Source organism: Apteryx mantelli, chromosome 2 (genome assembly GCF_036417845.1).
Source record: "Apteryx mantelli isolate bAptMan1 chromosome 2, bAptMan1.hap1, whole genome shotgun sequence".
Lineage (NCBI taxonomy): Eukaryota > Metazoa > Chordata > Aves > Apterygiformes > Apterygidae > Apteryx > Apteryx mantelli.
In genome coordinates this window covers 113,427,145-113,440,389 of record NC_089979.1, presented here as the reverse complement: position 1 = coordinate 113,440,389, position 13,245 = coordinate 113,427,145, and the positions used below count along the sequence as shown (strand labels likewise).

At 37.8% G+C, this 13,245-nt stretch overlaps 1 protein-coding gene across 1 annotated transcript in view; it reads left to right on the top strand.

Annotated features, from left to right (window-relative positions):
* EPDR1 (ependymin related 1) overlaps positions 1-12,463 on the top strand; it is a 36,312-nt gene extending 23,849 nt beyond the window's left edge. Inside the window, exons 3-4 of the mRNA XM_067292179.1 lie at positions 6,577-6,785; positions 9,794-12,463. Of these exons, the coding sequence (XP_067148280.1) occupies positions 6,577-6,785; positions 9,794-9,984 (400 nt within the window). The 3' untranslated portion in view covers positions 9,985-12,463. The remainder of the gene's footprint in view (positions 1-6,576; positions 6,786-9,793) is intronic.
* The last annotated feature ends 782 nt before the right edge of the window (positions 12,464-13,245 follow it).

Sequence of the window (13,245 nt, the reverse complement as noted above, 5' to 3'; positions counted from 1 at the left end):
ACACAACTCCCTTAAACACAATGCCTTATTGTTTTCCTGAATTTCAACTTAAATTACAGTGCATTGTACTCACGGGTAAAACTTGATGGATCAGGCTGTTTATTATGGAATCTCAAATAGCCAAAAAGGGACAGCAAGGGAAACAACATTGTTGCTGGAGAACTTAATTTCCCATAGTATTTTCCAAAGTAGCTAATCTGATTTATGGAAAAAAAATAAAAGAATAAGATGTTGCATAATTTTTAATGAGTTTTGTAATTAAAGTCACAGAAATATGTAATCCTCTAATTATTGTAGCTTTGACTTTTCAGCTTTTAATTCCTTTCCTATACTTAAGATTTTCCTTCTACAAGAATGTCATAATTGACAGAATTTAAACTGCCTAATTCTCTCTACTTCAGAAACTGATAGTATTCTCAAAGTTCCTTCTATACCTTGCTAATTAGATATCTGATACAGAGGGCTTAGTCTCTTGGAAATAAAAAAGGTCTTTACAATCTGTGAATGACTTAAGTCAGTCTAAAAAATACTGCTTTTACACAATATCAGATTACATGTGCTGTCACATGTATTTGCACAATACTATATTTGTACAATATACCATAGTCTAGCATCACTGCCAAACATGTGAGATCAAATATGGTAAATTACTGTTGTTGTTGAGGTCTGATACGCCAGAAGAAAAACACAAGTCTGAAATTACCGAAACTTCATGGGAAAGAGGAAAGGAGTTCCCAGAAATATATCGACAAGCGAATGCTTCTCAGTTATGAAATGAACTAGCCAGAGCTTTCCAAAAACAGATGAATGTTCTTGACCTGAATAGTGTTTATCAACTGTCTGAATGTCTGCTCAGCAGCTTTTGTCTCTTGAAATTTTTCTTACTCCGAAGAGTTGAGAAGATGAGATTTTGTAGTCATCCTTCTAATAAGGGTTCCAGTTGCCCCAGTGCATCTTATTTGAATAACAAATCTGTAAAAGGTAGTGATATTATTATGAAAGTTTTGTGGCATATGTTATCAAAAGGCTATAACTCAAGAATTACAGATTTGGATGTAGCTGTCAATGCACATCAGAACAGAGGATTTGTTTGGGATATTTTTAGTGGAATTTCTTCTAGTTAGAAGAGTCTCTTTCATGGTGTCTAAAAATGCCTTTTTGCAAGTAGAACCAGGAAAGAATTAAATAATACCACAAAGACAGACATAGATGCTTCAAGCTTTCAGTTGATCTCAAAAGGGAAAGCAACGTTAACTTTGGAATAATTTCAGCAATCTCTACTTAATGTCTTAAATATCAAATGCTGTTCCCAGCTGAGCAATACAATAGCTCTAATACAAATAATGCGTAAAATTTTGCTTTCATCTTTCAGTTACTTTATAATAATTATTAGGTAATGTAAGTCCTGACTAATGCAAGTGGGAGTTTTAGGGATACAATAGCTGCAGCTGGGAAAAGTGAGTCAACAGGTTAAAGTCCTGGACACGTAAAACCCCATATGCCTTTGCAAGAAAGGAAAGTCTGTTTTACAAGAACCTGTTGTTCCATTGCTTTTTGGGGCAGCAGTTGTGTTTTTGTTCTTTGTTAATACAATGCTTAGCACAACTGGTTCTTGATCCCAGATTAGGGGCTCTTTAGTATTATAGCAATCAAAAAAATAAATAACCAGAATGGAATTTTAAGGCTTCAGTACTGTAAGTTACTGGTCCAGAGCCACCGAGTGAAATGATGTAGAGCAGACTTAGAACACAAGGAATTTCTTTTACCTATTCTTAGCCTCAGACCATTATTTTGTGTTTCTCTAGCAAATGACCTTGGCTGGTATGCTTCGATACATCATGCAAGTTTTGGCATGGTACCGCCAGCACCTCTGCTCCTCTGAGTCACTACAAAGGCAATTAGACAAGCAACTCCTTCTTTTAAGTCTGACAATGCAAGGAAGCCGACAGAAGTGCAGAAGTAAATCCTGAGACAGTGATGCTGATGTTTTAGGTGACATGCTGGCTAGCACGCTTCAGAACTGACAATTAGGAAGTGCCTCAGCTTGGGGTACTTTTCAGCAGGACTCAGTGCAGAGGTATCTTAAACAGAGCTGGTAGCATGGGCTGGAGTCTAATGACTTATGTACTGACAAATATTAAAAATTAAAAATTGCACTCATAACATGTGGAACAATAATCCATTAAAAAGACAAGTCCTTAGATCAGTTTATCATCAGCTTCATTCATTTTGGGGAGTCCAGTAGTGTGCCTCTATATTATCTAGGCTGTCTTCTGGAAGGCACCTCTGTCTAACAATCTCCCTGAATTTCAGGAGGAATCTCAGTGGTAGGATGGTATTTGGATGCACACCTACTCCTCGCAGCATTTCCACATTGTAAATGCTTCAACTTGTGAGTGTGTGGGCATGGTATTCTGTCCCAGCATTGAATTCCTTAGGTCAGGAGTACAGCAGAGAGAGCGCAGCATGTATCCCACCCGTCTGACATGATTACTTCCAGTAAAGTCAAATGGAATTATTTGCGCAGGATAAGATCCAGTGTCAAGAAATTCTTTAACATATAGAAGCAAAAAATGTGTATGTCTTTATGTGTTGGAATTTATCCATTTTCAGACACAGACAAAAGGAGTATTAAGGAACCATGAGAGAGTCCCTCTAAGGGTGTAGTGATAAGCATTTGTGGGGTAGCATAGGAGAGGATGGGACAGGGTAGGGAAGGAAGGGAGATAATCTCAGTCAGGCAAATAGTGTAAGTCATCCAAGTAACTTCTCCAAATCTGTTTGAAGTTGCCCTGGGAAGGGCTTGGGGCTTTCTCAAAGTTACAGTTTAAGGAATGAAATTATTAAAAAAATAATATTAGGGGTGGGCAAAGTCTACAACTATGCTGCTTTTGAAAAAACAAACTAATTAAAAATCATTTCCTTTTCTGTTTCTTTGCCAAGACCTATTTTCAGGACTCTGTGCTTCCCCTCAAGCAGCCAATGAAATCGCAGGCACCTAAAGCAAATAGAGGCAGTATACTTAGGACTTGGCCAGTAAAAAAAAGAGGAAATGATTTTTAAATATTTTGTTTTAAAATATACTAAATTGTCATTTTTATATCCATGCACATTCTGTTATTAATTTTGGCTGGTAAGTAGTTCTCCTTGTAAAATGGCAACTTAACCATTCACCTTTCATATTCAATGAAACTCAGGTCCTGTGTAATCTTCTGTCAGTGTGCTTACTATTTCCAAAACACACACAGGAGCAATTCTGTTTAAAATTTAGATATGAGGTACATCTGAACTGAGTAATGACAGTATAAATCATGTTCCCTTTCTAACCCAGTACTGTCATGCATAGTGAATAGAGCCACACTTTGCAAGTATCCCTGTTGGTACAACTGCGTGTATTCTGTTCTCTGTAGCTTTCGTCTTGTGTGGTGTCGCCATAGATGCTAAGTTTGTTCCAGTAGTGCATCACATTGTATGATTGGTATATGTTTAACATCTGTTCTTTCTACCTCTCTCCTGTGGGGAAAGTGTAGGTGGTGGAACATTTTGTTTTGTAGAATATTTGCTAGTGAGATGTTTGGTAACGGCTTTCATTTGTTTGGATCCTTCTAATTCTTGTTTTCATTGTTATTGTTTTATAATGCAAGCATTACTATCTGCATTGAAGAAGGCAAAGTCAAGAAAGTAGGCTTATCTGGATTCTGGCCCTACTTCTGCAAGTATACACGTCAACTCTTGATGCCACAGTGCCTGATTATGTGCTGCAAGTTAAATATATGCATTTGTCTGATTGAAGTCTGAACTACTGTTTCACTTTACTAAAGGTGGCACACATTCCTCATGCAGTGATGCCAATACATGGGTTAGAAAACTTAGAACAAAAGATATTTATTCCATGAAATAATTTATAAAAGAAAGGATAAGGAAAAAGAAAAAATGAAAAAGTGATTGCTAGAAATACAGTTTCTCTAGGAAATGAGTTTTAAGTAAGGATTTAAAGTGAAAAAGAGAAATTAAATTATTCAAATTTATTTCCAGTAATTTTTAATGTTTAATTAATATGTTGCTGTTTTGTTCTTTCACAAAATGACCGGATTATCATCAAAATATCTCAAACACATTGTTAAACTCATCTGTAAGGCATTCCCCACCCCACTTTTATGGGAGCTGCTGGGCAGCCAGCTGAACAGTAGTTGAGTCCTTAGAGCCTGGTTGGAAACATGTAAATAAGTGTATGTTAGCATTCTTGTGAATATCTTCTCTGGACTCAGTGTGAAGTAAAAGATACATCTGTGCTTATTTGATCACAGGCTTGGGTTTTTACAAGGAGCCAGGTAGTTTTTCGGTAGCTTATCACAACTGTGGGGACATTGCCTTTGACTAAGAAAATGGCAGGTGAGCTTAGGTCCGTAACAGTTTCCTCCCGCACCTATCGCAGAAGTAGGAATCTTTTTAGGATATGGGCAGGGGAACGATTTACCACAGGGAAGCTAATACATAAACTTGCCGCTTGTCCGCCTCTGTCTGTGTAAGTTTTGTTAACGTGTGAGAAGGGTCCGGTGGTTTCCATCCTCATTGAAAGTGAGGTAAGCTACTTCACATGTTGTGCAAGGTGGTATGTGAGAGGTATGCCCAAGCTTATCTCATGTCAGCTTCCTTGTCTGCCTATGTTCTTAGTCACCTTTCAGTTTGGCTAATGCTATTTAACCTGCCTACATTTCCACACACAGCTGGATAAATGATCCTTCATTTCCTCTCAGGAAATGATGGAAATGTTGCCCGGTTGCTTTTAACCATGGTTATATACTTCTTTATTGGGACCTTTAAATGGCTTTGTGTCAGGGGTGGGTGAAGTGATTCCTATCTAACATGGTTGCATAGCGCAACAGTTAAATTTGTAAATTGTTTTGATGTCAACCCTATGTTATGTAAACTTTACATCCCCCCAGAAAGATGTCAAAAGAATGTGAAGACTGCAAAGAGAAACATTCAGGAGTTGGGAAATACCAGAATGAAGGTGTCTGTTGCTTTTGTGCATAATCTCTTTAATTACGTGAATTGCACCCAGTTTTCCACCAGATTCCTGTCTTGATCAAGGCACAGGATAAATACTGCTTTGGGCTAGCAGCAGGGCTGTGAAGTGAAAGAAGCTGTTGTCTGAAGGACACCCAAGCCCTTTTTTGCAGGAAATGGAGGCAGCATCATGAATGAGGCAGGGAATTACAAACAGAAAGAGATGCTGGTTTAGGTGAGGAAGTTGAATGCTGCTCCAGGGCAGCATTAAATCCATCCTTTCTTTTCTCTAGAGTCACTACATGATAGTCAACTGTAGCCAAATACTTGAGCTGAGATATTGTTAGGAAGCCTCTGAGTGCACAGTTTTGAGGGGTTTACAGTGTGGCTTCTGGCTGCCCTTCATAAAAGGTGCAGAGCACTCATGAGGATGCTTTGAATTGTGCTTTGAACAACTCATCATGTGATAAGTAATGCTACATATCCTGGAAAGTCAGGTTTCAGGTGTTTCTGGGTGCATATTCAAAATCAGGTGACACTTCTGATAATTTTTATTGAAGTTTCTGTGTGTTTCTGTTCCCCAGTTTTAAAGTGAGGATCATATGGCCTCCTTTTTATAGGTGTGGAGGCAAGGTCACAGTGTTTGTGATATACCCAACTACTGTAACTAACAGATGAAAATGCCCATGAAGAGATTTATCATTTCTCCTCAAAGTAGGGTTTGATTACATGATGATAAGTGAATCCTACACTACATACAGAAGATCTTTTTTAAAATCTTTATTAGCTAACCATTCTGTTGCTCTCACTTTGTGGCCCCTCGGACTCGCCAATCCTCACACCTTCCCTTATCTCTTCCTTATTTTTTTGCTCCTCTGCTTTCTCCTTTCACTACTCCCATGGGCATGGTGGCTTCCAGAGGGAAGACTTGCCTGTACTGAGCCTCTCAGTTCTGCATTTGGGATCCCATATTGCCCCCTTCGCCTGGCATGTCCCACTGAGCTACTTGGGTTTCTGAAGAGGAGCATCTGGGAGGGTGGCAGATACTACATCTAACTGGCACAGAGAAAGGCTCTACCACATTCATGGAGAACAGACTGTATTCAGCCTATGCAAACAGATTTTTAAAAAGGCTTATAACTTAGTCAAATTTGGGCAACTTTTAATAAAAACTTCTCCCATGCCAAATTTCAAGGCCTTTCTCCAAAACATGGAGGCACTAGAACTTTTTAATGAAACAGTTATTAAAAAACAAAACAAAACTGGGAAAAATAACACGTTTTCCTCTCAGTTGTTCTCAGAAAAGTTGTCCTGTTGTTCTCAGAAATGGCTGAACCAGTTCAGCCTGATCTATTTATTTTGGAAAGTGTCAGCTGAGACAAACTTTCAGCATGGGAAATTTCAGCCCAACTGGTTAGCCTTTCTCAAAGTTTGGCAAAGTTATAAGCAAGCGAAAACAGTCTTATATTGAGGAGGCAATGGCAAGCTTACCTATCAGCAGTGCTTTTTTTTTTTTTTTTGTAGAAAAAGACTATGAATATTAACTGCCTGTTCTTAATGTTTCAGATTCTTTGAGTATATATTGCTCTATAAAGATGCAGTGATGTTTCAGATTGAACAAATTACAAAGCTTTGCTCAAAGATTCCTCTGACCGAGCCATGGGATCCATATGATATCCCTGCCAATTCAACTTATGAAGATCAGTACTACATCGGGGGACCTGGAGATGAAATTATGGTACAGGAATGGTCTGACAGAAAACCAGCCAGGAAATGTATGTGCATACTTTTATTTCATCTTAGTAAGAGTAATCATTGTCTCTGCTACCCAGGGACAAATAAAATTGTTCATGTTTCACCCCAGACTTCCATATTTCCATAAAGTTTGCTGGAAGACATAATAAATATCCCCCATACACAGCATATAATTTTGTTATCAATGCATTTTATTAAGAAGATATATCCAAGGGACTTATCTGTATTCTACTCTGTATCATACAGATTTTGGCATAGAACTCCATCATTTTACATCTGAATTCAGCAGCCTGAATCCAAAATTTATCTAGAGAAAAATCAGTAATATAAATAGGGACACACTCAACACAGGGACACAACTAGCATGTATCATATTTCTGTTAAAGGCATTATAGAAACAAAGCAGGCATCAGTATTTATCTACACACTGTTATCAAATGTTATCACAAAATACATTCAATATGCAGCAGTTCTGCAGCAGGGGCATCTTCAATATGCACCTAAGTTTTGTTATCCACAATGCTATTAAGAAACATCTGTTCTCAAAGCTTAGTTCTGCACTTGGCAGCTGAACACCTGCATCATAAAAGAAAGTAGGCTGAATTTTCCAAGGTGCAGTATGTTAAGTTTTGGATGCATAGCAGTTTATTAGCACGTTGACTTCTATTTTGTCTATGGTTTAGTGATGACCAAGACAACTATAAAAATAATTCTTAAAATCCCATGAAATTTATGGCATTATGCAGCTAATGCAATACTTACGGTTATACCCACCTAATATATAGGCTGGTTATGAACCTGAGCATTTAGTCAGGGGAAAAAATAATTCTTTTTTGAACAAAAAGAAAGAAAATGAGGGATAAGATCATTAGAGCTCTGTAACTAGGTCGATGTATCCTCTGGTATTCTACAAGAGGCAAATTATCCCTCACTCCAAGAATCTTGTTTTTCAGATCCAATATTTTTGGAACTTTTATGGAACTTAATATCCAGATACCTTCAGTTAATGATGTGTGATTTTTATTCTATAGTATTTTGTATTTCCAGTACTTTTTTTGTATGATCATTCTGCAAAATAATATCTGAAACTTGCCTACCCATTCACTTTTCAGCTAGTATTGATTTGGATTCCAGAAATTATAATTCTGTTAATATTATGAAGGTTTCAGTGGAGATACAGAATACCTTGGTATCATTATATTTTGCCTATAGGGTGTACTGGAGAGGTACGTTTAAATATTGCTCAGCTTGCAAGAACTTTTATAAATACTGTATGTGCATTTCATATTACAGCTTACCTACTTCCAATAATGTGATTATGGCACAGCATATGACACAGTACTGAAATGACAGAAAATAAGTATGTTTGATTGCTGTTTGGGTGACAGAAAATAAGCCTCATAGGAACTGGGAAAATTTCAAACAGGAGTCACTGGAAAGATCTGATCTGTGATGACAGCAGGTAGTTTTGTATTCTAACCTAATGAAAGTTTCTTCTATCAGGAGATCTGAAATACATGAAAAAATTAGGTGAAGAGATGTATAATGAAAGGGATAAAGAAAGATCACTGAAGAGGTGCAGGGGAGAAATAAAAGAGATTAAAAGTGAGGTTTTAAAAGTGAAGGGTGGACAAGGGCAACCACCTCAATGGTATTGACTGCAGAAATAGAACAGTGGTGAAAGTAGGGGTGATGGCAGAGGACAAGAGGGAAGAGAGTGAGAGAGAAAACCTTGAGTTAAATATGTTGCAGAGTTAAACTGGAGTTAAAGAAAAGGGGCAGAACTTCTGTATCACATACATGGAGGAGCTGAGCATTGAGTGGAGTCCTGAAATAATTAATGGACCAGAAGAAATATTTGAGAGGAAGTAGAATTTCAAAAATGAACATTATAGTGATAATATGTATAGATGGCAGCAAACAGGAGGAATGAGTTAAGAAAAGAGATAGAGGCACTGGAGTTGTATTTGGGAATGTTTCTTCTTTTCCAAGAAAAACAGTTTGAAACAGTAAGCTGGAAAAATTATGAAAAAAATTCATGTTTATTTGAATTAAGAATTTGGTAAGTATCATCAGTGTAAGAGTGGTATTTAAGGTCTCAGATGACTGAAAGCTGTGAGGGTAAAATGTGATGGATGTCTACAGTGGAGAGTTCTGGTGCAGAAGGAGCCCCCACCACAGCAGAGGACAAGCGATTTATCCGGTAGGTGAGTGCAGAACTGTGCACAGGAAGGAATCAGATGTCCTACATTAGTTGTGGAGACTGAGCGTTTTAGAGTGTCAAAGACCGTTGAGGCCCAACAATGTCAAATGGACCAAAAGTTTTCAGCAACCACACCTTTCAGCTTGTCAAGAACAGAGAGTAAGGTGAAATGTCCACATGCTACCTAAGCTGAAGGCACAAAAATTTGCTTTCTGTGAAAACAGCTCCCTGAGCATTACCTTGGTTTACTGCTGAAGTGAATGAATGCTGACATGAAAGGTGAGAGAAATCAGACTTGTGTGGAACAACTAAATTTGGGACCAAGCATAAGTGATGTTCCTTCAAAACAGGTACATTTGAAAGGTGACATACTGATGCCATGGTGGTACCATGATTCTAAACATGCATGACACCAAGATGCTCAGGTTTAAGATCATCATGGTGTCCATGATACTACTTTTGTGGCCTTTCTTGGTGTTGCCATGCATCCTCTAATAGGGAATGCTGTCCTGGTAAGCAGACGACATAGGAACATGAAGCTAATTAACTACTACTGGCCCTTAAGATAGCAAAAATCAGCCTATTTTATTGTGAGTGCCATAGGATTTTCCAAAATTTCTCCAGGATCTTCTATTAAATTGCTTTTGTTTTCAATTCTCCATGAAGACTTTCAGAAAGATAGGCCTCTGTTTAGAAATATGGGAAGTCGCAACTTATAGGCTTTGCCTGAGGATGGGGGAATTGGAAGGCCATTGTCTTGTCACAACTCTGTTGTGACACAGTCATCCTTTCATCTAAAATAGTCAAACTTCTGCTTTATTACAGTGGAATCTTGGGTTGGTGTTTACACAGTCAAAGACTGTTACCCAGTACAGGAGACCTACATGAAGAACTACAGCGTGACAACCTCCACTCGCTTTTTTGATCTACAGCTGGGTATTGCTGACCCCTCGGTGTTTACCCCACCCAGCACCTGCCAGACAGCCCAGCTGAGAAAGATGAAAGATGAATGCTGAATATGGACACTGGCTGCCCCAGGCTAATAAATAATAGCTAGGAGGATGATTATTAATAGTCAACTGCTGACATCTAACCTGATTTTTCAAGCTGATTGTTGCGCTTTTGGGAATTGTAAGTTTTCCCTTGAAGGAGAACATAAACATTTAACTGAGTAAGATATGTAACAGAAAAGATCTTTCTCATCACATTAGTTTGTTCAGTGATGCACTTGCAGTATTATATTGTAACTGTGAAGATAATATTTATAGATACTATTTATATTAGCTATGGGTGATTTCCTTTTTGTAAAGATTCCATTATTTATTTTTCCAAGAATACAAAACATAAGCAGCCTGTTATGGTGGTAATATGATGAAGAAAAAGCTAGATTTTGTTGTTATCATTATTTTTGGAGAGATGAGGGGAAGGGAAATATGTCCTCGGTAAGACCTAATCCCCAACCAGAAAATAGCCTGTTTTAAAAAAGTACATCAATCGTATGGAAATTCCTTCTCTTGTTTTTTTTTTGTTTGTTTGTTTGTTTGTTTGTTTTGCTTACTGCTCTTCAGAAAGCCGATAGTACAGTGCTTTGGTTGATTTGTTCATTTCTGCTAGGAAACGGGAGTAGCTCTTCATATAACACTAGCTGACATGCAAAAATACATTTTTTTTTTCCTGATGGAGAATGGTGTGAAAGGAAGGGAAGGAGGGAGAAAGACACCCCCAAAAAACTAAGCCTAAGTTTTCTTGCATTTATTACACCTTTGGTGAAGTATTCCAGCGGGGTTGATGAGACATTTTTTTGATTTTATTTTACTTTAGCACTCACTTTTCAAGGCAATACTAGGTTTAACCTATGCAAAGAGATTATGAGGTACTGCACTCTAAGTTGCTTTAATATATTGCACCTGTTTTCAGAAGTCTTTCCTTTTTCAAACACCTTTATAATTCCAGGTAGAAGTAAAAATCACCTGTTCTTAGTACCTCATTAATAAAGGCTGTATCAGCATTCAGACAGTGCCTTGCAATGCAGGTGGAGTGAAAGACAACTGTGTGAGGGGCAGGGGCAAGGTGGGAGGAAAAAACAGTGGGAAAAAGAGGTGTTTTGGAGTGGGAAAAAGAGGTGTTTTAGATGCCTTCTGTATGACTGCAAGGCACTGCAATCTAAGCAGAAAGGATGATCTTGCTTTCTTTTGCACCCACTCCATTGATGCCTGCTATGTTTGCTGTTCAGTCAGTGTTTCAAACCTTATTTTCTCCACCTCCTTTTTTCGTGGGCAGAATGAATGTTTCCTTAAAGGAACTAAACAACCCCCCCCCCCCCAAAAAAAAAAAAGTGCAGGAAGCACACATCTTTGCTTTAGAAATTTCAAACCAAATCTGCACGTACCTTCAGGCCCTTGAGAGTGTAGAATGGTGACGGGTTTTGCACTTTCACCAAATCAAATTAATTGGCTTATTCTGTAAGTCTACACATGCATTTAATTAATTATTTGCAAATATGTTTAGAGACTGATTCTTATCCTTTTACATGTTTTGGTAGTAGTTTTCTCCAGAAGTTGTCTGGCTGAGAACAGTGCAACATGGGGGAGTTCGGTGTGGTTTTGGGCACAGCTGTCAAGTTCTGTTGCTTTTCCAGTGACTGTTGGGCTCTTCCCCACAGATAGATTTATTTTTTAGTACAACTTCTAGTGAGGAGAATTGATCCAATTTTACAATGATAGGAAGTCTTACATAAATAGGATACATAACTTACTGGCCAATAGTACCATATCTAACAAAAACCAAAGGCTTGCACCATCTGTGGAAGACAGTGGAGCTGGGCAGGCTTTTCATGGTCTGTATCGTCTTAGCTTTTTGTACTTAAGCAAGTGATACAGTGGGTATTTTCCTTTCATGGTTGTAGTCAGAATGGCATTTTAGTTAGCCTCATGCTTAATGAAAGCATGTGCACATACCTGCTGAAATTTAAGTAATTCATTAAAAATATTCCATCAGACATGACCATTTCACTGAAACGTGCTAGCGGAAAAATAGAGGGGGTTTCCTCAAATTTAGAATGCATTTAGTCTGTACTCGCCTTCTGTATTTTTGTGACAACCTAAAAGCTAACTGCATATTGTTCTCATTAGGGCAATGATTAACATGCATTTCTTAATATCTGTTTCTTGTTGGAATCTGGAAAATATAATAAATCTGGCTAGCAAACATGGAGCTATGGTACCATATTGTTTGGGATGACTTTGTTGTGGTAGAGCAGATAGCTGTATAATCAGAGTGCATGTATTAAGTTTTGCTGACAATGATATCATTTCTAGCAATAAAATTAAATGTTCCTTTTAATATGAACTTGCAAGAGTCTGTAACACAGAAGTGTTTTAAAAATGTTGCAGTGACATCCAGGGCAATTTTATATGGCTAAATATGTACCTTTAAAACAATGCTGTTGTCTTTGTATTTACGTTCTGCAAATTCAATAAAGAGAGTTGTCAAAGAAAGGGCAAACAACAAACTTTTTGGTATTTTGTCCATTGCTTAAATTAGCCATGAGCCAAACATGAAGCAGAAAAAGCATATGCCTAGTTTGTTATCATTTGCTGCAGTTTGTTATCGTGTACTGCAAAAGACATTTTGGCTTTATGCTGCTATACCAATGACTTAAGAAGAATGAGCATAAAAGGACTTTAAAATAGGCATAAATTGTGCTGTCATGGTAAAGTAAAAGGGGGCTTTCGTATGTCCGATGGTCTGGAGAATTTCTTTATCACAATTATCTGGGTGGAAAATTAATCACAAATTGGTTTTTATAGGAGATACATTATATTCTACTAGGTAACAGTGACAGAACCTCAGAGTTGAATACCCTGTGAGACAAAGCTGTTTTTGTGAGATTTCCAGTGCTTCCTGGTTTTAGCTGGGCCAGAAATAGTGCAAACAGACTTTCCTGCCATATTTTTGTATTTCTGCTTGGAGGCTTAGCTGAAAGCAGGATGTGTAGAAACACAACATTGTTTTATTTAAAGTTAACCAAACATTTCTGAACCTCAAAACAGGTTTAGTTTGAGTTTGGGGAGGAGATCTGGACATTTGGTTCAGTTCCTAATTTAAGTTTGCTTAACTGTAGTATTAGGGCCAAATTTTGCTGCCTCAAGCCATGCTGAACACCATGAAAGTGCTTCCATTTACCAGGGCATACCAAGGGGCTCTGTCACAGAGAATGTAGGAAGAAATACTGTAACCCATAGTCAAGGTGACCTTTAGTGAAGAAGTCTCTAAAC